Raw genomic sequence first — 27,132 nt, forward strand, 5'->3', positions numbered from 1 at the left:
GCTTCCTCCCACAGTCCAAAAACCTTTTGAGGTTCATTGGTGGTTCCAAATTGTCCGTGGATATGAATGTGAGTGTGATTGTTTGTCTCTATATGTAGTGCTGTTATAGACTGGTGACCTGTCCAGGGTGTCCCCTGCCTTCACCCTAAGTCAAGTGGGATAGAGTGCAGCCCCCTGCAAACCTAATGAGGATTAAATGTTGTGTAGATAATGGCTGGAAGTTGTTTAATTTCTTTCAAAAAGGTATATTCAGTCTTTGAGAAATATACCCTAAACCATGGCATTGTAAGTGCTTTGTTCTTCTGTTAAGTTAAGCCAAAGCACAGTTTATAGTCTGCTGTAACACTCGGGGCAGAAGTATTTTCCTGAAGCATCAAGTTGGATTAGCTCTCTTCATACTCGCCTCAATAAATGGGAGAGAATTGTGTTTGCAGAGAGGAATGATCCGGAGGAGCTGCGTGAAATGATGAAATAGCAGCCCTCCCTTCAGTGAGGGTTCGCAACAGAGCAGGACCCTATTACATAAACACAGTTACACACACATGAACATGCTGCAAATCTCTCCAGGCCTGGTCCATTTGACAAGTGGAAGAGTTTGTCCCTCTCACTTGTCCTGTAATTAACATAGAAGGCGCAGCTCCCTCCAAGGACTCGGGCCCTCGTTAATTGACGGTGGGATGAGCCAAGAGCAGTGGCGCGTGGGAAGACGAGTGGGCCAACGGGCCGTTATCACCCCAACACAGAGCCCTCGGCTAAGGGAAGCCAGCCGAATACAAAGTGCCCCCTACCCCTCTCTAAAATGGAGTCTGAGAAAAGGGAATGAAGAGACTTAGAAGGGGAGTAGTTAATGGTGTTAGTTAATGAGGTTTGTTCTCAAAGGTTAAAGGTGGCTGGAAACTAATCGGACACACAGCTGCATACAACATGTGTTTGTTGTCATGTTTGGCTGCAATAAGTAGCACTCAAAAGCTTTCTGGATGCTGCTTCCAACATCAGCGTTATACAATGTGATCGGAGGTGTGATTTCAGTTCAGTGGCTAAAGTGTAGGATTTCATGCTGCTTTTCTTGGTTATTTAGTCCTTTAGTCCCATGCTGCTGCCATAATAGCAGATTCCCCATCCTTTGTTAATGACTGAACATCAATTCTTCAGCTATAAAAAGCTCAAATGAACGTCTTCTTATTGAATGATTTCTAATCTCTGTTTATTCTTCTGTCTCCAAAAAAATCTTTGCCTCTCCTCTTTAGAGTGCACTCCATTTAATTTCCGTTTTTTACATTCTGTGTGTTCACTCTGGATGAGAACATTGATTAAATGTAAAAGTAATTATCACATGAAAGAAACCGATTAGCTATGTTTAACTTTGTCCACTTTCAGCTATAATTTGCTGGCAGGCAAAGTGAGAGTTTGTATATAATGAACCAAAGCTGTGGCAGATTGAAGTTGGTTGCTTTTTCTTACACAAACTTTGGTTTTCAGACATTCTGCTGGACGACAGCTACGAGGGCAATCTGCGCAAAGAAGGCCGGAATGTGCGGATAGTGGTTACCATCAGCAGTGGGCCAAATACCACCAAGGTTTGTGGATGACTATGCCAACAGCTTAAACTACCGTATTGTACTCATATTTGTTCTGACTCATGTTATTGCTACTCTTCAGGGCACACAAAGCCAGGAGTACCTGATTGGGTCTATAGGTGTGAGTGGAAAAACCAAGTGGGACGTGCTGGATGGAGTCATTCGACGCCTCTTCAAAGTAAGCAGATTATTGCTTATTGGTGTATCTCATTTAGGGATGTAACAGATGGCATTCACTGCAGACACTGTCACAGCAGAAACAGCGAGTGTTACTAAGAACTTTACTGATGGATCTGTGCCATTTAGGTTTGCTAATAAGCCATACCACTGACAGTACATGGCTCAGTTTGAAACATCAATCACTGCTAGCTGCATGTGGCTCCTTGTTAGTGAGTGGCTCTTTGATTTGTGGGAACACGAACCCAATCGCTTTCTGTTCTTTTTAGTAACTTACTTGATTAAGAGCAGAAGAAGACACATGCTACACACAAAAAAAAATGGTTCAAAGCATTACACTGCAGCACATTGACAGTGCAGTGTACAAACTGCTGGCACTGCAAACACACCTCTGTGGTCGGTATCGTACATGGGTTGATGCACAGAGCATGATGGATCCTTCAGCCAGTATTCACAACACTAACACCCAGGAACAGGGTCATCTAAATGGAATTCATCCAATATGTAGTACCACAGTACCCTTGTGTATCAAATCAAATGACAAATCCAGACATGTTATAGTAGTTGGATCTTGTTAGAGCAGGTACGAAGCACACACACTGGTTAGATATTTTGTAGTTGTAATACATTTAATAATAAAGAAGAACTGCTGTCTTGGTATTAAGCAAATACTGATGATATTAAACAAATAATACACTGTGTGTCTTTGCAAAAATCTAATATTCTGCACTGCCTTTGATGTGGTGATGTCTGGCTTAGACTACTGTATAGACGAGTTGACATGTGTTCCTCTTTCAGAAAATAAATAAAGAAATAAAACAGTTTTCTGAGAGACAACAATAGAAAAAATGAAGTGCACCATTTCAGTATCTGGAGCTTGGTACACTGAATGTGTGACAGGTGTCTGCTGAATTATTTGTGTCAAAATTTTTGCTGTATTAGCAGCTTGTTGATCTGTTCAATAGATGTCAGGTAAAAGAAAGTGATATATATATATATATATATATATATATATCACTTTCTTGTAAAAAGATACGAAATATGAAAGAATTGGGGAAAAAAGGTGATTCTTCTCCTACATCTTGTTACTAGGACACACACATCCCTTACTGAGATTAAAACACTTTCCTATTCATTTTTTAAGAAATTGTAATTGGGCTTTAACCACACATACGCATACACACCCCGGTGCGCTCCTTAACTCTCACACACACCCACCCACACAGCGCACTCACACAGCACACTCCCTGGAGAAGTCGTGGAGAAGTGCTGCAACACGGTTGATTTTCTTCGGTGCTCCAGAACAATGTTGCACGGGGTGCAAAAAAGTTTCCCCCCACTTTCGTGCAGTAAATCTGGGTACTGTTTTGCCCGGTCTCTGGCTGAAATATTCGTAGGCATGGCCGTAGCCAGGTATGAGGTCAGCAAGGTCCGGACCTCACCTATTTTTTCCGAGTTTTTTTTTTTTCGCCAAATATGCCCAACTGAATAAAACATAAACTCATAAAAACTTGAAACCTCTCTGTGAAACGTGCTTGTAAATTGTAAATTGTGGTAAACATCCATGGGCTTTGTGTTCTGTTTGTGCCTGTGTGCGTGTTGCGGTGAAAAGCTGTTTGATCAGCTGATGCACGTACCCGCAAATGCGCCCTGTGACGCGCTTGGCAGCGGGCCAAACCCCGTTCAAAAACTAGTGTTTTTATTATTAGCACTTTGTAGACCACATCCCCGCCCATCTACACTGGTGACCACAATATATTTTTTTAGATAATTCGGCACTAGTTCGGCCTGTCAGATCATCTGATCAAAGAGTTTAATTACTTTTATCCACAGCGGAGAGCGCGTCCGGCGCTTTTTTTTTTTTTTTTTTTTTTTTGATGAGCGCCTGGCTCATCAGACAACATACAATGTATGTTGAAGATATTTCTAACCTTGCCAGTGACGACTTGTGTCTGTGAGAGGTCATTCTCAGCCATGCGAAGACTTAAGACATGGCTTAGATCTACCATGTCCAACGACAGACTGACAGGCCTGGCGATGATGCATGTGCATCAGAAAGTGGAGGTGAACCGGGAGAATATCCTTCGACGGTGGGATGCCTCTGGTCACAGGAGGATTCAGCTAGCCTTTGATGTAAAAAGTTGATTTGTTTTTTTGAAAAAATATACATTTTTGTTTGGAAAATGCTGATTTCACATCATTAAAAGATATTTAAACAACAAACATCTTGTGTGACTTGTAGCCTAAAAAATATATATAAAAATAAATATTTTTAAAAAAACATTGAAAAATTTTCGGCGCGCGCTTTGCGCGCGCATCATGGACCTCACCTATTCCAAAATCCTGGCTACGGCCCTGTTCGTAGGTAAATGTGATCTTTGAGCATTCGCCATTCTTGTTTTTCATCTCTGAGCGACGCGCTCCGCATCAGCTTGTGCTTCCAGTGTGTGTCTGTGAATGCGCGAACTGATAACGTCAGGACGGGCGTCACATAAAAACTAACTCACAACTCCATTTATATTGGTTATAGTTTTCTCATAGCCTAGCCGCGCTAGACCCAGGTCTGAAGACACAAGGGTCTAGGAACTCTCGACAGGGAGGGAGGTGGGCTGAAAGGTTGTCTTTCAAATCACTCTGCAGCAATTGGGTAGGTATACAACCAATCAGCGCAACAAATAGGCTGACATAGTTCCAAGAGCGCCGGAAATCAGAGGATGCGGGAGTTCGGTGAAGCCTTATTTTGTACAGTAAATGGGTGAAGCTCAAGTGTAGACATGTTAACAGAAAGATTATTCAGAGTCGGTGCTAATGGAGCTCAACGACTGTTGTCGACCCTGGCAGAGAATTAAATTCGTTGCCGTGGGTTGTCTAGCGTGGCTAGGCTAGTTGTTTCCGGTTGTTTCTGTCAGAATCGTCGCGCCTCTGTCGTCACTTTGTTACGCCCGCCTTCTGACTCTACACTTCATGGTGATTCGTCGGCCATGTTTTAGGAGCATCCAACCTCGAGGCTTAGCGAGGGTAACTAGACCGACCCTGGCAGAGAATTAAATTTGTTGCCGTGGGTTGTCTAGCACAGCTAGGCTAGTTTTCTTATTTTATGCGGGAATTGTGAAATCATGTGTCCTTCGGGATATTTATCTTCTTTTTCGTGGAAATGTGAGATTCTTGCGCTGTTTTGCAGGGATTATGCGGCCTTTTGGGAATTAATTGATCCCCGCATAATCAGCGGCATTTTGGTGATTAATGCGATCGCATAATCGCATTTTTCTGGAGGGCCTATCTAATGCTGCATTGTGTTAGCTAATGGTGTTGAAAGGCTCATTGATGATTAGAAAACCCTTGTTCAGTTATGTTAGCACATGGATAAAAGTGTGAGCTTTCATCTTTCATGGAAAACATGAAATTGTCTGAGTAACCCCATACTTTTGAAAGGTTGTGTGTGTGTGTGTGTGTGTGTGTGTGTGTGTGTGTGTGTGTGTGTGTATGTATGTATGTATATATATATATATATATACATATATTATTATTAAGACTTAATTCATTCTCGTCCTCTCACACACATATATTTTCTCTCATACTCACATACATTCTCCTGTGACACACATACATTCTCCTTTCACACACATATATTTTCACTCTCTTACACACATACATTCTCCTCTCACACACATACATTCTTCTTTCACACACATATATTTTAATACTCATGCACACACACATTCTGCTTTCACATACATACATTTTCACTCATGCACACACATACATTCTCCTCTCACATGCATATATTGTCACACTTGCACGTACATACATTCTCCTTTCACATTCATACATTCTCCTAAATAAATAGACATATATGTATATGTACAAAGAAAATATATGCATGAAAGAGAAGAATGTATGTATGTAAGAGGAGAATGTAGGTGTGTGAGAGGAGAATGTATGTATGTGCGAGAGAGAATAGTGGAAAAGGAAGTAAGTATAGTGGAAAAGGAAGTCCATCGTTTTTTGCGCTGTGATTGGCTGAAAAGCTCAAGTGGGCGGTGATGTTCAGGTAACGGTTACCATGGCAGGTGGAGAGGAGTCCCGAGCGCTTCAGCAAGCCATTGGGGTTTTAAGAAACATTTTGTCATGGTTGATGCTACAGGTACGGACCCGTACCTGTAGCATCTGTACTAGAGGTACGGACCCGTACCGTAGCATCTGTACTAGAGGTACGGACCCGTTAAGGTCACTGAAGAGCTGGCGCCGGTTAACTACTATTTGCTGCACATTACAGGCAGTTTATATGAATGACTTTGACGGCGAACATTGTATAATTTAACCAAAAATACACCGTCTCCTCTCACACTTTAGACATTGCAGTTTTTACGCTTTTAGACGCCGTGTCTAAATTGTTTGAAGTCCAGTTCCTATTAATTAGTTTACCGCGTTCAGTGGTGGAAGCGGCTGACGAACTCCATTGCAAATGTTCCCACTTAATTTCGGACGCTAATTTACAAGATAAAGTTAAGGATGTCGAATATGAAACAAACACTCATGAATGGTGAGAAGCAGCTCTTTAATTCGGCATGAATAAAAAAAACCCCACAAACTCGATTTACTGTGATATTGTGAGATTTGTTTGTGGTGATGTAAATTAGCCATTCAACAGAGTCCGCTAACATTAAAGTGACTGACGTGCAGTGTCTGTGTTGACAGACGTAGAAAATACATCAGGGTTTTGTTTAGGTTGTTAATATGTAATAGTCTGTCACTACTTTTGAAGGTAAAAAAATACTTTTCGTTTGCTGTCTGTTAGTTCTGCCATTTGTTTTGTTTGCTGTTTGTGCTTTATTAGAACAGGGTCACGTGAATAAAAAGTTTTGCTATTTTTAATAGTAGTGCCGATTTCAACCCCCAAATCGCTGTCAGTGAAAAAGTCAGATAATGATATTTATAAGACATTATGCATGATAGAAAAGAGAACAGCAGATGACTGACATGACAGGCTCGGCACGCAGATTCACCTCGAATCACGGAAGCGCCTTCATCACTCGGATTACCAAGACGGCTCATTAATATTTACGTACGTCGGATTACCAGCCAATCACAAAGCGCATTCATCAGCCGACTCATTAATATTCATGTCCGTCTCATTAATATTTATGGTAAGGTAAAGTGCCGTGTCCGTCGGCCACAGGATGCGGGTACGGGTCCATATCTGTCGACACTACGTTTTGTCATCCCCAGAAACGGTCACATATTATCGTCATCGCTTGAGCAGCAGGCGACAGGTTTATCTGCACCAAACTTTACTCACAGCACTGTGGAAAGTGAGATGAGACAACTTTTCAGACCTGCAAACTTCCAAGTCGCTGTAGCGGGACAAGCAGCTAACGCTACACGTAATCCTCCAGTTCGGCCTTGTGTAGCGTTAGCGTTAGCTGCTTGTCCCGCTGCAGCGACTTGGAAGTTTGCAGGTCTGAAAAGTTGTCTCATCTCACTTTCCACAGTGCTGTGAGTAAAGTTTGGTGCAGATAAACCTGTCGCCTGCTGCTCAAGCGATGACGATAATATGTGACCGTTTCTGGGGATGACAAAATGTTTCTTAAAACCCCAATGGCTTGCTGAAGCGCTCGGGACTCCTCTCCACCTGCCATGGTAACCGTTACCTGAACATCACCGCCCACTTGAGCTTTTCAGCCAATCACAGCGCAAAAAACGATGGACTTCCTTTTCCACTATACTTACTTCCTTTTCCACTATTCTCTCTCGCACATACATACATTCTCCTCTCACACTCCTACATTCTCCTCTTACATACATACATTCTTCTCTTTCATGCATATATTTTCTTTGTACATATACATATATGTCTATTTATTTAGGAGAATGTATGAATGTGAAAGGAGAATGTATGTGTGTCACAGGAGAATGTATGTGAGTATGAGAGAAAATATATGTGTGTGAGAGGACGAGAATGAATTAAGTCTTGTACGGCCCCTCATATATTATAAACACAAGGTCATCACCATCATCATCATGCTTTTGGTGGCCAGTTGTGTGAAAGTACATCAGACACATAAAATTAGATCAGCAACATGCCTTTAATTAATTTTTTGGTCACTGATGGCTAAGAACCCTAGAGAAGTAGTAGTAAATAAAAGATAAGTGTAGTTGATATGTTTCTTAACGCACACACACACATATGAAAGGAAATTTACACCATTTTTTTCATGATTTGATCTGAAATTGTAAATCCCTAGGTATCAAAAACATTTATTTCACTCTGCTGTTACCATACTCTTGTTTTTCATTTTCCACTGCCCTCCTTCCCTGCAGGAGTATGTGTTTCGAGTGGATCCTCTGACTAGTCTGGGTCTCAGCTCAGACAGCATCGTCTGCTACAGGATGGGTGAGGTGATTCGCTCCCACACCTCCGAAGTGCCTGAGCTGCTGCCCTGCGGCTACCTGGTGGGCGACAACAATGTCATCAAGGTCAACCTGAAAGGTACCTCAGCACGGAGCTTCTATTTCAGGATTATACAGAAACCTGACTTGGATTCTCCGGAAGGCTGTGTGTCTAGACAAATCAATGTTAACTTGAACCTCATTTTACAGTCGAAAATAAAATGTAGCTACGTTCATTCCTTTGTTCTTTCCTTCGCTCCTCATCATAGGTGTGAAGGAGAACAGCATTGACAGCCTCGTGTTTGATACGCTCATCCCAAAGCCCATCATCCAGAGGTACCTCAACCTGTTGATGGAGCACCGTCGGATCATCCTCTCAGGACCCAGCGGCACCGGTAAATCCTTCCTGGCTGCCAAGCTGGCCGAGTACATCATTTCCCAGATGGGGCAGGAGGTGACGGAGCACAACGTGGCCAGCTTCAATGTGGACCAGAACTCCAGCAAGGTGGGAAGAACAGAGAGGTTTCCTTTGGTCTCTAGAAATTCACACACTACAGTTTAGCATCCTTTCAGTTCCGTGTTCATTCCTACCCTGAGAATAGTATACTTTTAAGCACTTTTATCAACCATTCAGTCAAACCAGATTTTGTATGTCGCATACAAATATGAACAGATCTTCAAAGATGCTCATATTGTTCCTTTGCATCTTGCTTGTTTTCCTCCTCTGTGTATCATAATTGCCCTCTCAGCCTCACTGAACACTGTTACAAAAATTGCAGTTCTTGAAAAAAAAGTTCTTTACTCTTTGATTCCTACAGTCTGACTCTGCAAGCTGACATTTTTTTGATCAAAGGAAAAATGTATGCCATTTAAATAATGAGCCCCTGAATGTGACATGCATCCCCAATAGCTGTTTCTGATAATTTATTCATTTGTAGTTTTTGATAGTAAAAATTTTACCACAGGGAGAAACAGGAATGAAGCAGACAGATTTACAAGCAGTAAATGTCAAACATTGACTGCTATTATGTGGATTTTCAAACCAAACTTTGAGGACTGTTATTTTTTTAGCTGACATTTAAAAAGCACATTGGTTGTGGGCGCTAAAATCATGTTGCTCTTTTTAAATATTATTGAACAAACTGACTTTTTAGAAGACCTTTATTCTCTCAGTTAGGCTTTCAAAATGTGCATTTTAATGTTTGTTTCTACACAGGACCTGCGTCAGTACCTGTCCAACCTGGCAGAGCAGTGTAACTCTGAGGAGACGGACACAGAGCTCCCCACTGTGGTCATCCTGGACAACCTCCACCACATCGGCTCCCTCAGCGACATATTCAACGGCTTCCTCAACTGCAAGTACCACAAATGGTGAGTCAGAACTGTTCCTCTTCTCTGAGATGAAATGCCTTGTAGCGACAAGTTCTGCTTTGGTCACAGCTCTAGTCAAGTCAAGGCAGTTTTATTTTCACAGCCTGAAATCAAACATCCCACCTTTGCCTCAGTGGGCCTGACAATCTGTACAACACACTCCATCCTTAGAACCTGGATTCAGATAAGGAAAGAAAAACCTTTTAAAAGGGGAACAATGGAATACAGCTGAGGAAGAGCAGCTGCACTTTACTACTACAGCAGGATGTTTATTCTGACTTTGCTATTGATGAGTGGTGAGAAAGCTGGCGATGAGCTGTATCGATTAATGCACTCACTTTACATTTATCACATTAAGTCTATAAAATGCTAAATCTTAGAGTCTGCAAGGCGTACTTTGCATCCAAATTCACATTCTTTCACATTGTTAATTTTGAATTTCCATCTCATTTAATGATAGTTACAACCTGCAAATAACTGTGTCAATCTTTGCACCTATTGCTTTTGTTTAAAGTACTTTGAGCTTGTTACTGCATAAATATGTTAATATCTAGATATGTTAATATGTGGATTTGTTAAAGGGGAACTTCGTTTTTTTTTCAACCTGGGGTCTGTTTTCATATGTCATTTCATACATGTGTGATGGAGAAATGAATTTTCGACATAGCTTCATTTGTTGTGGTCTGTATCCAAATCTCAGGATGCGAGAAAGCAAATCTCGTTCCGAAATCGTGCGATAGCTCGCGCCAGATTTGAGATTTGGATACAGACCACAACAAATAGCGATCGCCAAGTAATGTGAAGGTTTTTTGTTCACTTCTCATCTCCAGTATGTTGTGGGACACTCGCTGAGACTATCCGAGCAGGTCAGTGTGGGAAAAAAAGCACGTTAGGGCAGACTTTGACGCAGGGGGCAAGTTGCCCCATACTTTTTGCGAGCTGAGCTGCTAAGCTGCCTGCCTGGCTAAATACTGGAGCTATGTCGAAAATTAATTTCTCCATCACTCACATGTATGAAATGACATATGAAAACAGACCCCAGGTTGAAAAAAAACGAAGTTCCCCTTTAATATCTGTACATTGCAGTCACTGCGTACTGTACATACTGAAATTATCACGTTATGAGGACAGATTAAACTTATGTAAAGTAGTATCTTTTCTAATTTGTTCACACATAATCACCGTCCTGCTTCTTTTGTTGACTAAGTTACAGAGTTCATATTGTTTCATAACATAGGCCTACATAATTTGCACATATTTAAACTGGAAAAGCACTCAGAGAACATAGTACTGTGCCAATGCTGTTCATTCCTTCATATGACATTGTCAGAAATGCAGCATTTTTTTTTTTTTATAAATGCAGCATTTGTTTATTAGTTATCGATTATCCACAAACAAAATGAGCTTACCGTGAGCACAGGCGTGTGTTTGCATGTGTACGTTATGTACTGACACTGAATCATGTGACCTAAGTATGTAGCGTTCGGCGGGAATTGATGAAGTCCTGATTTTCCACAACGATTGATTGTAGTAGGATCACAATCATGTGATCGTCTATCTCGCAATGATACAGAAATCTTTAACGCATCTGTGAATTCAGACCATAAGCTGCATCACTGCCAAAATCTAATCACTTGGTCCTTGTGTTTTTTTCTGACCTTCCCTGAAAATTTCATCCAAATACTTTTGTTTTTGAGTAATGTTGCTAACAGACAAACAGACAAACCAATGGCAATCGTCACATAACTCACATAATAAAAGATGACAGAATTCACCTTTTGTGATGATACTTGATGTTTTTCTGTCAAACATTCGCCTGCTTTGCCACCTGTGCACAGGGGCAACTGCGTATGAATTTTTTTGTTGATAAAATGGTTTCTATAGCACATATTTTTCCACATTTCTAAATCATACATTGTCCCACCATCATGGTTCAAATATTTTCAAATTCCTGGGTCAATTCTCTTCTATACATTTATAAAAAGCATTGTATGGTGAGATACATAACAAAGTAATGTCAGAGTACGAGTTGTTTTGTTGTTGTTTTTTTTACTTGATATGAAGGCTAATATTAAATATGCGAAAGCCTCATCACATCAAATGACTGAATATAAGAGACTGTTCTAAAGAGACAAGATACAGCATGTATGGCTAAACCTTATAATGACCAAGATAAGAGCTTAAAAGTAAAAGTAGGAAAATTGCCCTGATAATAGCCCAGGGCTCAGAGAGCTAATTAAAAGTAAGTCAGTGACACGTTTTCAACCTAACAAGCATCACGTTGAAGAAAGTTACCCTTTAGTCAGTCATTACTGACCCAGCAGCAGTTTACAAGTCCACATTGTCCACTTGCGATTGTGAGTACTGATGGTTGTGTTTGTCTCTGTGCAGCCCGTATGTCATAGGAACCATGAACCAGGGAGTGTCCTCCTCTCCTAACCTCGAGCTGCACCACAACTTCAGGTTTGTATTCGATGGTCACTCTGTGATGCTTTAAATACAACACCATTGGATGTTTACTTACGTTACCTTTCACTGTGTGTCGAACGCCACATTAAGAAAACAACTAGTTTTATTTGCTTTGCATCAGCTTGGATAAGAAGTGTGATTCCAATCTTCGTTCAGCATTTCCTGCCTCACACACTGTAAACTGAAGTCCTCTTTCCACAGGGAGTGCTCTAATTATGTCTCCTGGATAATTAGCCTCGTTAAATGGAAATTAATCTGCTGTGATGCATGTTCTGAGTGAGGCTCATTTCTCCTTGGCATGTTTGACTAGCTGATGATTTAGCAAATACAATGTGATTAGGGAAAACTCGTCATGAGTCAGACATTCATTTAATATGATTTTAATATAGCGAGCATTTCTTCCTTCAAACTGATGGAAGAAATGCTATCATGTTTGTCATCACTTCGTTTCTAAAATCATTTGCTTTGAAGATAAATCTGATTTAATGTTGAGCTGCTTCATTAGCTCCTTCTTTGCTTTTGTTCCACCATTGATCGTCTGTCTTGTCATAGGTGGGTGCTGTGCACCAACCACACCGAGCCAGTCAAAGGTTTCCTGGGCCGATTCCTGAGGCGGAAGCTGATAGAGACGGAGATCGATAAGAACATGCGCAGCAATGACCTGATTAAGATCATTGACTGGATGCCCAAGACCTGGCATCACCTCAACAGCTTCCTGGAGGCACACAGCTCCTCAGATGTCACTATAGGTCAGTTTACACAAACACCTGCACACACATTTACACTCCAGTGTCTGTTCAGCTGATACTCAGGCTGCTGTGGGATCTTTTTTTAGCCTCTATCAGTCTGCAGTGCAAAATAAGAATCATTTACACTACCAGTCAAAAGTTTGGACACACCTTCTCATTCAATGCTTTTTATTATTTATTTGTATTATTTTCCACATTGAAGATTAATACTGAAGATTAACACTTTTTTGTTTACAATAAAATTCCATATGTATTCTTTTATAATTTTGATGTCATGAGTGTTAGTCTACAATGTATAAAATAATCATGAATGAGAAAGTGTGTCCAAACTTTTGACTGGTCATGTATATATTTGAGCAATCAAACGTTTTCAAGTCATTGACTGTTGCTTGAATTTACCCTCTGAATGAGAAAAAAACTGCCTCTGAGTTAGCAAGGCATGTTATTTGAAAGAAACTGCCAAACCTGTGCCATTTATATAATATTTTTTGGAAAATTAATGCTAAAAGAAATTCACTTTGCATTTTTTCTGACCCTGTAAAATACAAATATAAAAAATGAGCAAAAATGATAGATAGATAGATAGATAGATAGATAGATAGATAGATAGATAGATAGATAGATAGATAGATAGATAGATAGATAGATAGATAGATAGATAGATAGATAGACAATAAAAGTGTGAGTGTTCATGAAATGAATGCTTTTATTCATGTGCTAACATAACTGCACAAGGGTTTTCTAATCATCAAATAGCCTTTCAACACCATTAGCTAACACAATGTAGCATTAGAACACAGGAGTGATGGTTGCTGGAAATGTTCCTCTGTACCCCTATGGAGATATTCCATTAAAAATCATCTGTTTCCATAACCATCAGAGCAAACCCCCAGATCTCTGGCATTAGATGTGGCACTTCTGAATGCACCATCGGTCTGTATGCAGATGATGTCATTTTGACTCTTTCAGATGTAAAGACTTCTCTTGCACCCCTTCTTAATCTGATAGATGGCTTTGGGCGACTCTCTGGGTTCACTATAAATTGGGAGAAATCTGTGTTTATGCCTTTAGCTGATGGCCTTGACCCTAGCTTTCTTTTTAATTTGCCTTTTAGAGTTGCTCATGATCAATTATCTTATTTGGGGATTGTTGTCCCCAGAAACCCTAAATTTGTTTTTAAAATGAACTATCTGAACTTGATCGGTAAGCTCAAGCGTTTGATAGACAAATGGAAACTTCTCCCTCTCTCAATGATTGGACGTATCAACATTATCAAAATGGTCGTGCTCCCTAAATTCACATATCTTTTTCAGCATGTGCCCATCTTCCTTACTTCCTCCTTTTTTAAGATGTTGGACTCTATTATCATGCCCTTTATCTGGGCCTCCAAACCCCCTCGTATATCAAGGGCCCACCTACAGAAGCCGACAGAGGATGGTGGCCTGGGTCTTCCCGTCTTTCGACATTACTATTGGGCCTGTAACGCCAGAGCTTGGCTTTTCTGGAATCAATCCTCGGTGGGTGGAGAGGTGTGCAGGCCCGGCCCTAGATGGCCTGAGATTGAGCTTAGTAATGCTCTATCACTTACAGGTGCCTCACTGTCAGCTATTTTATTTTCAACACCTGATTTCAAAATGAAATCCCTGCGCAACAATTTTGTGCTCTACAACTCAATCAAGATTTTGAAACAAATTAAGGGAATCCTGAGGCTCCCAATAATTTCTATACATGCTCCCATATATCAGAACCCTTGTTTTAAGCCGGGATTAATGGGTGCAGTTTTCAAGCGGTGGGCGAATGTTGGTTTAATTTCTATCAGGGATCTGTACGTTGATAATCATTTAGCCTCTTTTTCTGAACTTCAAGAAAAGTTCAAACTCCCTGCTAGTCAATTTTTTCACTATTTGCAAATTAGGAATTTTGTTAGGCAGTCATTTCCCCGCTTAGAGGTGGCTCCAATAAAACATGTTTTTTATGACATTATGACCAAACCTCCCACCTCTAAACATTTGATATCTCAATTGGTCAACCTCTTTTCTGTGGCAACCCCCTCTCTCCATATAAAGGAGGCATGGAATGAAGACACCGGGGAAGTAATCTCTAATGATCTTTGGGCAAAAGTGTTATATAGGATAAAAACTTGCTCTATTAATGCTCGACTTCAGCTTATTCAGTTTAAAGTAGTTCATAGGTTGCACTACTCTAAGAAAAGACTGAACAAAATATTTCCTGCTGTTTCTCCCATTTGTGATAAATGCAATTCGGCAGAGGGTACTCTTGCACATCTTTTCTGGTCCTGCTCTAAGCTCACATGTTTTTGGTTTGACATTTTTCAATTGTATAGCACTGTTTATGATAGACAACTGGCTCCTGACTGTCTTTTAGCAATACTGGGCTGTTCTAATGTCTCTCTGACTTTTCCTTCTGCTTTACAACAAGCACTCATGTTTGGCATGGTTATTGCAAAGCGGGTCATTTTGAGGGAATGGAAGTCTCCTTCCCCTCCCTGCTTTAGAAGATGGCTGAATGACATGGTCTCCTGTTTACACCTTGAAGAAGTTCGGTTTGCAATGTCCAATTCCCTAGATAAATTTAAAAAGATGTGGGGCCCTTTTGTAGAGTATATTAGGAGGGTGGGACCACAATCTGATGCTTGAGGGCTTTGCTCCCTTTTTGGCCTGGCTGTGCTGTTTATTCTTACATATCCATTTATTGAGACTTTGTCATTCCCCTCATGATTAGGCCTTCCGGACTAAATCTCTGGCCTTTTCCTTACACTTTGGACAATCTTGGATCTTGTGTTGACATGTATTGTATATTTTTTCATTTATTAATGGTCAAACGCTGGCTGTAGAGTGTTTTTTTTTTCTCTCTCCCTTGTTTCTCTTGTGGTTTTTTTTTTCCTTTTTTCTTTTTTCCTTTTGTGTATTTTATGTGTTGGGGGAAAAAAAATTGAAAAAATTCTTTGCATAAATAAAATTTTCAAAAAAAAAAATCATCTGTTTCCAGCCAGAATAGTCATTTACAACATTAACAATGTCTAGACTGGACTTACCCATTTAATGTTATCTTCATTGAAAAAAAAAAATGCTTTTCTTTCAACAATAAGGACATTTCCAAGGGACCCCAAATGTTTGAAAGGCAGTGTGTGTAATAAGAAAATAATAACAAAAATAAATAAAACTGACGCTGTATTTTTGCAACAGTGGGTTTTACTGTGCTAAGTGTCATAAATATTTTAATGTCATACTGCAACATTTTTGAGATCTCTCTAATTCTAGTCCTAGTTGTGCTGTTTCTATAAATGTGCAGATCTTTATTTTCTGTTAAAATGAGTCCACAGTGACAAAAAGAGTAACAGCAGAAACCGCCTGGGGTGCAGAGGGTTAAATGTTCTTGTGTCTTCTCTCTTGCGTGCTGTATATCTGCTCCCTGTCTCTGGTCTTTCCACCTTCCATCAAACAAACACTCATCATCTGGGCTCCTTCGTCCCTGCAGGCCCTCGTCTCTTCCTGTCCTGTCCTATGGATGCAGAAGGTTCTCGGGTTTGGTTCACTGACCTGTGGAACTACTCCCTGGTGCCCTACCTGCTGGAGGCTGTCAGGGAAGGACTTCAGGTACGTCCTGGCAATACATGAGTTTTGGATCACAAGACAGTGTTCCTGGTAGATTTCAAATGCATTCTTTACTTTGAATTTTCACTAGATGGAAGAGTTGTTTTTAGGAGACATAGTTAATGTGCAGACGGTAAAACAAACCTTTTAAATTTCATTATGAAAAGAAAAAGCAATGTGTAAAGTCACCTAACTTTTATTGCTGCTGTAATTCCATCACTTTTGTGGTCTCATTAACCACATATTTGTCCGTGTACTGTGCAGATAAAACATGTTGGTCAAGTTTTCAACGTCCCTTTTAAAGTGTTTACGTGTTCTTCTGATGAAGTGAAACACTGCACTTTAAGCTGTGTTTATGCCACAGCTTCAGCTATTGTTCCTTTTCACATTTAACTTTTAAATCCAAAACATGCAAAATGATTCGTTTATGAGCACTGATACATTGCTCCACATTAAACTACCCAAAGCACTGAAATTGTTGCCAGTACTTCTGCACATTAACGTGACTTAGTCGGCACTCTGCTCTCATTTTCATGGTGTGCCGCTGTGACTGGCACAGTTAAAAAGATATGAGACGAGTAATGAAAGAGATCATCACCACAGTCAATGATTTTTATGTCCCCTCAAACAATTCTTCCATGTCACTGTCTGCAAATGTGTGACTTAGAGTAAAAGGTGAGCTATGAGAAATCATGTAGCACTTTGTCTTAGTAGGTGTGAGTAAACAATTTCTGACAAACGAATAGTCCTATCCCCACGACCCTAATGAAGATTAAGCAGTGTATAGATAATAGATGGATGGATAATAGTCCTAGGGCAGAAATCTTGTAATCATAAATGCCTCTCTTTCCCATCAAATAGCCAGTTGTTCACTATTCACTTTCATGTATACCTTTTCTCCTTTTTCGACATCTCCTGTAGCTGTACGGCAAAAGAGCCGCATGGGAGGATCCATCCAAGTGGGTGAACGATACGTATCCGTGGAATGCTGCCTTCCTGCAGCAGGAGGGCCAGTCGCTGCTCCAGCTCAGGCCGGAGGACGTAGGATACGACGGCTACAGCTCGTCCAAGGAGGGAGCCTCGTCCAAGCAGGTGTCTCAGAGCGACACCGAGGGAGATCCGCTGGTGAGGAACACATCTGTTAAAGTTGTGGAGAGAGAACTTTATTTTAGAGCAGATGGCAACTTAGTGAAATATGAAGAGAGATCACGTTTAACTATCATAAAATGAAAATGTAAGTGTCCTTCCACTGTGAAAGGTTAATCGTGTCTTTTAGTTTTAGTTTATCAGATATTTTTACATGTTTATACAGTGGTCCCTCACCACTTTTCGTGGTCTCAGTGTATCGCAGATTTTTAAATTGTATTTGGCACTGAGGATTTTTCACTATATTGTTTCATTTTGTGGTATATAGGTATTTTTATATATCATTTTTAATTGCTTTTGGTAAAATATGCATGTTCTAGCCTAAAAAATTGAAAACAACATAAAATGATATAAAAAATAATAAAAATAAAAACATATTCAAAGAATTTAAATTAAATGCGTTGCATAGAGCGTTGGGCTCTGATTGGCTCAACAATCCTCTGTCTCCCTTGTATAGCAGCATTCAGCATCTCGCTTTGTCCATTTCACAGCACATTCATCTTATATTGTCATCAGGACTGCACAGCTAGTTCATCATCTTCATTATTATTTAAATTTTAGTATACCACTGGTGAGTACCCGCATAAAATTTTATATGTTGTTAAAATTATGTAGGTTTAAGAGTGTAGAAAGTGTGTAAGAGCATAAGAAGAGTTTATAAAGCCTTAAAATATATATATAAATAATAATATAAATGTAGTTGCTACTTCGCAAATTTTCATCTATCGCCGGGTGTTCTGGAACGTCGCTTCCGCAATAGACGAGGGAACACTGTATACAGTCTGCATATTCATAAACTTAAATTCAAGCAAAGTCTCCTCAGAATCTTATGGTGAGTGTTACCTGGGCTGCTGCAAAGTGAGAAATTTAATAAATGGAGCTCACAAAGCATTAACACACACACACACACACACACACACACACACACACACACACACACACACACACACACACACACACACACACACACAGTGGAAGATCAACTATTAAGGCAGAGATGAGAGAGAAGAAGGCAATGGGTGGAGAGCAAGAATTAATTTCCATTTGGTGGGTTATTGCAGCCCAAGAGGAATTAAAGGGTAGCCATCCAAAAACGACAGGCTTGATTTAGCAAGTGTGGGTTTGCATTTGTGCGTGCGTGCGTGCGTGCGTGCGTGCGTGCGTGCGTGTCCAGGCGCGGCCACTCTGAGCGCAGGTGTGCCGGGGCTCATTTTAGGAACACTTGGAGCGATGAGCCAGATGCAGCAGCACTTCTGCATTATTTAGACCACTGGTTCTGTTGCAGGGATGAAGAGTTCTGCTGTTTCATTGCGGTGATTTACCACAAGGTTTTAAAAGAGCTTTTTAGCACTTTTAAGATATAAACAGACAAGACTGGTGCGTCATTACTTTGAGGTATTTTCAGGAACGAGCAGTTTTTCAGTCTTTGAATTTGACCAGTGCATCCAGAGGTCTTTACTGGGGAAGAGCAGCACTGATCTTAGTCTGATGAACTAGCTACTCTCAGCCATGTTGACTGAAAACATTAGATTGCTTTTATTGGCTGCAGACGTCCTAAAGGAATAATTCAACATTTTACTGAATGCTCTTCTTTATTTTTTGCTCAGTTAGATGTCAGGATTGATACCACAAATCTGTTTGTTAAATAAACTCACTGCCTTCTTCATTAGACACAGTTGTGGATAATATTGTAAAAGTGATATAAATGGTACTTTTACACATTTTCTTCAACCAGAAAAATGATGATTCTATTTCATATGTATTACTAATGTCATAGTGGGTCATTTTTCTTCTACTGAAGTGCATTACATTGATAAGTGTCTTTAACCCTTAGATGCTCCAGTGATTGGACCTTACATTAGTGGGTCAAAAATTACCTGTATAAGAATCAATGTATTTTATACCATTTTTTTGTCATTTTGGTAAAGCATAATCATTTGTATTATTGTTTGTATTGTATTTTAGTCCACACAAGAATGATTTCATGTTGGAAAGATTTTTGGCTGTACATACAAAGATGACAAAATTCACTTGAAGTTTCTGGGTCACTTAGATGCCAAAAGTGTAACAATGGTGTCAGCCAGCAGCCAGTTAGCTTAGCACAAAGACTGGAAGCAGCTAGCCTGACTCTAATTAAAGGTCACAAAGTCCAACACTTCTAAAGCAAGGCAAGGCAAGGCAAATTTATGTATAGCACCCTTCATGTCCAAGACAACATTATGTACATTACAGTGAGGTGCAGATAGTTCAACAATATCATGCAGATTTTATGTACAGGCACATAAGAAAAGAAATGTATTTAACTTGGATTTAAAAGTTTCTACATTTGGTGAAAGTTTAATCTCCACTGGCAAGTAAAGCACAGCTCACTGAAAACAAAGTTTAAAAATCACAGGTTGCTATCAGCTCAGCTATTTCTTCAGTGGATTAACTTCCTGGAATTAGAGTTTTTTTCAGATATAAGCAACAAATTGCTGAAAGTCAACAAAAAGAATCAAAATTTCAGTGGCAAAACTTTTTTTTCAACTTTCTTTATATGCGTTTTGAGAGCCTTCACACTTATTTTTTAACTGTTTAGTAAGGAGCATATCCCCACGTTGGGAATCTCAGCAACCTAATTTCAAGAATGCAGAACAACAAAAACAGGGTACAAATGTAATCAAGAAGCACTCAGAGAGCGCAGTACCAAGGCTGCTCAGTCATTGTATGATTTCCGAAAAAATTCTTAGGCTGCAGCGGTGGATTTCTAGTAGGATTGCAGTCATGTGATCATCAGCAGGCAGCTGAGGTAGTGTTCACTTGTTGTCAGTTAGAGTGACACTGTGCCGCTGTCTCACAATGATACAGAAATCTTTAACACATCCGTGGATCCAGACTATAAGCTGCATCACTGCCAAAATCTAATAACTTGGTCCTTGTGTCGTTTCTGACCTTCCCTGAAAATTTCATCCAAATCCATTTGTCCATTTTTGAGTAATGTGACTAACAGACAGACAGACAGACATACAAACCAATGCCGATCAGCATATAACTCCGCCGCATTCCTTGGTAGACTAATTAAGCCCAGAGCCACTGTATGAGGAGTTCTCAGGTTGTATGTGACTGTAGTTCCCCTTTCACGTCTCTGTTGTTAGCTAACCGTTTGCTGTGTTGTCTTTGCAGATGAACATGCTGCTACGGCTGCAGGAGGCAGCTAACTACTCCAGCACGCAGAGCTGCGACAGCGACAGCACGAGTCACCATGACGACCAGCTGGACTCCTCGCTGGAGTCAGCACTATGAGACCCAGAGCTGCGCTGGCATCACCCAGAACCCCCAGAACCTGGGCACCTTCGAACCCCCATCACTAGCAGACACCCCTACAGCCCACAGATGTATTCTATATGAAAAGTTCTATTATCCAAATGGTACACCCACCATTTGACAGAAAATGAATATTTTTACTTTAATGATGGTGCAATATTAAACCAAATTATTTTATGTATAAGGAGCAGTCGCCAACTTGGTCCTCAGAAATGACAAACAGTGACAAGTTGGATTACTTTACTGAGATCAAATCATTTTTAGCGGATGTATAGCATTTTAAGGATACAACTTTTCATATATGTAGGCGGGGTGTGTCTGATACGGGACTTTAGTTCCTCTGAAGTTGACTTCCAAGGAGTGAATCACGTTTTGTGCTCGGCCCTGATGAGCCACAGTTCACGCCGTTAATGTAACGTTGGATCTCGAAAAGGAAGCCAAGAGTCTGACGTGACAAAACTGGATTTTTTATTTAGCCAGTTATATCTTCAGATGTTTACATTGGGGGGGGGGGGGCAGGTTCTGTTGTTTATGTCTATCCTTGTTTACAGAGGTGCTTCTCACAGACACATACACTCATAGAAATGCACTTACACAGGCAGGAGGAGGAGGCTCTCCTTTAATCGGAGACTTTTTAATCGGTTCAGTCCCTCAGTTGAGTAACAATCCAGCCTGCTAGAGTGCCATCGAGCAAGGCAATGTCTAGAGCAAGACCCCCCACATACTGAGGGAGGCAATGAGAGGAGGATACTGCAGAGTTTTCAGGTGATGTCACGCCCTCTGGTGCTCACAGTGAATGTTTCATCACAGATCATCAGATTAAGCTCATGTTTGCTGTAGTTTACTGAACTGACTCCTCACACGAGTAAAGTTTAAGGCTCAAGGATACTTCTTTTTGCCTCACTGTTTACCACTGTATCACCCTTTTTTTGCCATCTGATGGTTGATTTACATTTATGAGGCCTTTGCAGCCCAACTAGGATTCACAGTATTCGAACTCACACACTCCTCCTGCCCTCAGCTCAGTGGTCAGTTGAGCCTCATGGTGCTGGTCTCCTGCTCTGAACCTCCTCAGTGTCAGGCACTGCCAAGCCGCTCCTCGCTGCCCCTCATGCCAACAACAAGCACAACGAAAGCGCATTGTCTGTGTGTCATCCAGCTACACTGCTACTGTGAAGAAAACATGGAAAAGTGCCAATGTTTCCCTTTGATTCGACTGCCAAACGCGCACACCCACAGACTTTACATCACAATGCAGAGCTGACCACGGTTGTAGACTTAGATTAAGTTGTTCCCGGCCATCCACATAACACAGCTTGCTGCCGTTCTTTAGCTTTGAACGCACCGTGAGAGCAGCAGGCGGCGCCCTCTGCGGCTCGTCACGGGGATAGCCACATTTCTTTTGGCATTTATTCCAAGCAGCACGGAGAGCCGCACAGTTTGGTGCAACAGGCAAATTCAGAAGGTGACGGGAAAGCACCAAACGGACTCAAAGTGAAATAATATTAAAGTGAGCATTCAGAGACTTCCTGGCCCTTGATAGACGCTCTAGTCCAGCATCTGCATCCATCTGTGTCCATGAGGTACCAAAATCAAAAGTATTGCCTCTTTATACACGATCAGCCAAAGAGCTGAATAAGGGAACAAGGATATTGGTGCTTTCTCACTGCCTTAAATGTGCAAATGTTTTTGAAGCATCCTCTGCTCCCATTGATTGAAGTGAGAAGAAGAGATGCTAATGTCAGATGACGATGATGATGATCTGCTTCCTGCTACGTCAAAGATGCTGCTTGTAGTCAGAAAAAACAGCCACTTTTTTTGTCCTCTTTCCCTCCTCCTCCCTCTAAAGCACCCTTTCTTCTTTCTGACAGTTAGAGTATAACAGAGTTGATGCTGTATTTGAATTTAAAACTGACCAATATCGTTAAAAAAAAAACAAAAAAAACCAAAACGGTTTAAACATAAATGGGGGTGGGGTATTTTTTAGTTGTTATTTTGCACCCAGTTGAGCTGGGCTCACTTGAACTGACAGGAGCACAACCAAACTGTTTAGGGTTTTCTAGCCTGATGAGCATGTTTTGAAGCTTTTTAAAGGGGATGCATTAAGAAGCGACCTTTACCTTTATGTATGCGTGTATTGGACGGAAGCCATTTTGAATTTTGATTGTCCTCTCTTTGTTTATCGAGTGGGCTGGTTTTGCACACTTTGAGGTCGGGGTGGGTTGTAAATACTTAAGTCTTGCACAGTGAATCAAAGATGCATTCTGCCCTGTTGATGTTACAATATGCTTAACCCGCTGAGTAAATTATTGTACTTTGAAAACAGAGAGAAAAAAAAATGCAACAACTCTACACGCTGTCAGAAACAGGTGTGCGTCTTGTGGTGATTGGATGTTTTGCCAATGCAGGAGGCATACGGTGTACAGTAAGAAACAGTTTTTTAACTCACTAAAAATCACAACCTGAGAACAAAAAAGAGGCACTTCTCCAGTATTCCTCATCCTGCCATGATTTCTCTGGACCCTCTCTGTCTTTAGGAATGCCCGTTGTTCCTTAGAAGCACCTCCTCTCTGGACATTCTGACCCGAGCTTACCGCCACGTTAGGCTTGTTAGCTGTTCCGAGGCACTGAAGCTGACCTGACACCGTACTGTATACATTTACCAACAATCCTACAGGTGCTACTGGTCAATTAAAACCCATCAGAGACCAAGAAGTCATGTTGTCACAACCTCAGGACAATCCTCTCCTCTACAATCCTACCTGTGTTCAGCTTCACACGTGTCTCAGCAGCCAAGCCTCTGATGGTTCACACAGATTTCCGGCCACCCCGCGTCTGCAAGGGTGTGTAGTTGCATGCCAAGGGGGTAGTTACCGTGGTTACAGGTCGCTCCTCACCTAGACCCATGTATCAAACTTATCTACACTCCTGTTGTAGGCCATTAGTCCCCAAGCTAGCCGAGCTTTGACACCGTTAACAGTGTACACCATAGTGTTGATGATCAACTGGTAATTTTTCCCACTTACACTTTGCAGTTACATCTCAGTTGAAAACCATAGCATTTACTCTGGTTTGAGAGAAAGTTTTTCTTCTTTTTGGGTGAAACATTTGTCCTTAAATGTTTTATATTTTGTACATTTGTATGTAACATATCATGTAAATAGACAGAGACAGTGATTTAACTCATCTGGAGGATTTTGTAGTCTTTGTAAAGCCCTAATAAATGGTATTTGGTGTCACACAAGCAAATGATATGTTGAGTTATTGTCTTTTGTTTTAATATTAAACAGTCTTGTTGTGTGTTGGTGTTACAAATGCAGGCAGAAGAGGTGGTAGAGCAGATGAAAACTGTACTGTAATCACTCACATGTATGAAATGACATATGAAAACAGACCCCAGGTTGAAAAAAACCGAAGAACCCCTTTAACAGGACGCAACAACATTAAAGCTAGCTAGCAGGAGTAGATGTGCTTCTCCAGTCTCAACCAGCAGAAAATAAAAGTCTAGTGAGGAAGACAGTCTAATAATAATAGATAATGATAATAATACTAAAGTACACCTTGTATGAAAAGCTTTGCATAATGATGAGATTAACTTCATAGTGCCCAGAGGGGGAAATTTGTGTTGGGCGGTACATATGATACGTGCACTTAATACATGTTAAACTTGTATCTATATGAATATATGTTTCACTCTTATCTCTCCTCAGGATCATTACTGACTTTTTTAAAACCAAAAAATCCAGGGAAGGATAATGTTCCCCCTCCCATTCCTGATGATGAAAACTGTAAGTTCATTATTCCACATTAACTGATACTATGTTATGCCCTCTTAACATTCTTCATGGCAGAAGCATAAAGTTGTAGTAGTAGAAAGTACTGTGCACATACATAATCATATGCCTGCCCTTAAAGATTCTTATATGCCCTGTTGTTCTTTTTCTGGGTTCAGTTCCATCAACATCCACCTCCAGCAGCACAGCAGTTTCCGAACCTACTGCGCAGGAAGATCCAAAAGATGATCAAAGATCAATTTCAACTGCGGCTACAGATGACTGTAAGCTCAATAGTTTTTACTTCCATAGAGAACATATAACAACGACAATAATAATAACTCCAACAAGAATTAGTGTAATTAGCCAATGCTAGTTAAAGATTATTGACAACAAATATGGCCTGTTGTTTTTTTTTTCTCTTTTTTGTCATTAGTTCCATCAAGACCCGAAGGTGAAGAGTTGATCTCAGCAGACCCTGCACAATGACCAAGCATCCTAAGACATACCAAACTGTGCCAACTGGTAACAAGGGGACCCATACAGGTGAAAGATATGGCTTTCCCCCAGAATACAGACAAAACTCCACGTAGATTCAAAAAGGAATATTATGATATGACCATGAAAAATGGTGACAAAATACAGTGAAGATGGCTTATGTATTCAGTCAGCACAGACTCAGTCTTCTGCTTTGCATGCAAGCTTTTTGGAAAACTGGACAATTCACGTACCAAAGGGGGATTTAGGAATTGGAAAAACATAGCTGGTCATTTAAAGGAACATGAGCATTCAAAGACACTTCTTCTTCTTCTTTTCCTTTCGGCTTTTCCCTTCAGGGGTCGCCACAGCAAATCAATTGCCTCCATCTAACCCTGTCTTCTGCATCCTCTTCTCTCACACCAACTACCTTCATGTCCTCTTTAACCACTGCCATAAACCTCCTCTTTGGTCTTCCTCTAGGCCTCCTGCCTGGCAGTGGGAAACTCAGTATCCTTCTACCAATATATTCACCGTCTCTCCTCTGGACATGTCCGAACCATCTCAGTCTGGCCTCTCTGACTTTATCTCCAAAGCCTCTAACATGTGCTGTCCCTCTGATGTACTCATTCCTGATCCTATCCATTCTGGTCCCTCCCAAAGAGAACCTCAGCATTTCAGTTCTGCTACCTCCAGCTCTGCCTCCTGTCTTTTCCTCAGGGACACTGTCTCTAGACCAAACAACATGGCTGATCTCACCACAGTTTTGTAAACCTTTCCTTTCATTACCTCCGCCAGGAGGTTATGTAATCACCGGAGTTTGTTTGTCTGTCTCTCTCACTTATAGGGATGCTCTGCATCACTTCATCAAGGTCCAACCAGAATTTCTCCTTCTCCTCCACCTCACATCCTACCTGTGGAGCATACCCACTAACAACATTGAACATCACACCTTTGATTTCTAGCTTCATGCTCGTCACTCGATCTGACACTCTTTTTACCTCCAGGACATTCCTAACAAACTCCTCCTTCAAGATAACTCCTACTCCATTTCTCTTCCTATCTACACAATGATAGAACAACTTCAACCGTGCTCCTAAACTTCTAGCTTTACTACCTTTCCACCTGGTCTCCTGGACACACAGTATGTCCACCTTCCTCCTCTGCATCATGTCAACCAGCTCTCTACCTTTTCCTGTCACAGTTCCAACATTCAAAGTCCTTACTCTCAATCCTAGACTCTTGGTGTTCCTCTTCTCTCTCTTCCTACGAACACACCTTCCTCCCCTCCTTCTTCAACCAACAGTAGTCCATTTTTCACCGGCACCCTGTAGGTCGACAGCACCGATGGCGGTCGTTGTTAACCTGGGCCTCGACCGATCCGGTATGGAAGTCATCAGTGTTGCCAGATCTCGCGATAGAAACAAGCAGTCAGCTCTATGGAAACAAGCCCAAAACACGCCCAACAGCTGAACTGCCACATCATGTCAATGAGACGCCTCTTGATAACAGTAAAAATATGTATTTGTTTTTGGATACAATAAATTGACAGTAAATTCTCTGCCTCTATGATTTAGATCTTATTGAATCTAAATTCATTGTAATTCCAGGGGGAAACCAATACATGATATTTTCTTAGTTGGCATAAACAAATGTGTATGAACAAGCTGAAATAGATTTATGTTGTGATAGTATCAAGAGGAATAATAGGTACACAAAATAAACATGATGCCCTACATCGGTCACCAAAATTAAATTTACTCATTGTTGACATCATTGAGCCTCCTTGCTCTGCAGAAATCCAAAGTTTAACTACATAATGGAACCTGTATCGATACCACCAGATACTAGAAAACTGTGACAAACCATTTCTGGTCTAATTTTACCACTTTTAATATCATTTGAATGTAACCTTTTAATAACTTCAATTTTTAAACTCTGATGAAAAGAAACTTAGATTCTAAAGCTCTGATTAAAATAAAAGTGTATTATGACTTCTTTGTCAGTAGAGGTAGAGCCAATTAATTTGCCAAGATGATCCACAGCACTGATGGATGTGTGTGACAGGCTGTGTATGTGGCGATCT

At 40.7% G+C, this 27,132-nt stretch overlaps 1 protein-coding gene across 13 annotated transcripts in view; it reads left to right on the forward strand.

The window, feature by feature from the left end:
• The window catches only part of nav3 (neuron navigator 3), a 660,678-nt gene extending 636,630 nt beyond the window's left edge, over nt 1-24,048 (forward strand). For all 13 annotated transcript variants that reach the window (XM_051948572.1, XM_051948574.1, XM_051948567.1 and 10 more), the window contains 10 exons: nt 1,480-1,577; nt 1,660-1,755; nt 8,076-8,244; nt 8,414-8,649; nt 9,361-9,515; nt 11,907-11,978; nt 12,537-12,733; nt 16,232-16,350; nt 17,269-17,472; nt 20,656-24,048. In XM_051948572.1, coding sequence (XP_051804532.1) covers nt 1,480-1,577; nt 1,660-1,755; nt 8,076-8,244; nt 8,414-8,649; nt 9,361-9,515; nt 11,907-11,978; nt 12,537-12,733; nt 16,232-16,350; nt 17,269-17,472; nt 20,656-20,775 — 1,466 coding nt within the window. In that variant the 3' untranslated portion in view covers nt 20,776-24,048. The remainder of the gene's footprint in view (nt 1-1,479; nt 1,578-1,659; nt 1,756-8,075; nt 8,245-8,413; nt 8,650-9,360; nt 9,516-11,906; nt 11,979-12,536; nt 12,734-16,231; nt 16,351-17,268; nt 17,473-20,655) is intronic.
• Nucleotides 24,049-27,132: the final 3,084 nt, after the last annotated feature.

Source organism: Acanthochromis polyacanthus, chromosome 1 (assembly GCF_021347895.1).
Source record: "Acanthochromis polyacanthus isolate Apoly-LR-REF ecotype Palm Island chromosome 1, KAUST_Apoly_ChrSc, whole genome shotgun sequence".
In the NCBI taxonomy this organism is placed as follows: domain Eukaryota; kingdom Metazoa; phylum Chordata; class Actinopteri; family Pomacentridae; genus Acanthochromis; species Acanthochromis polyacanthus.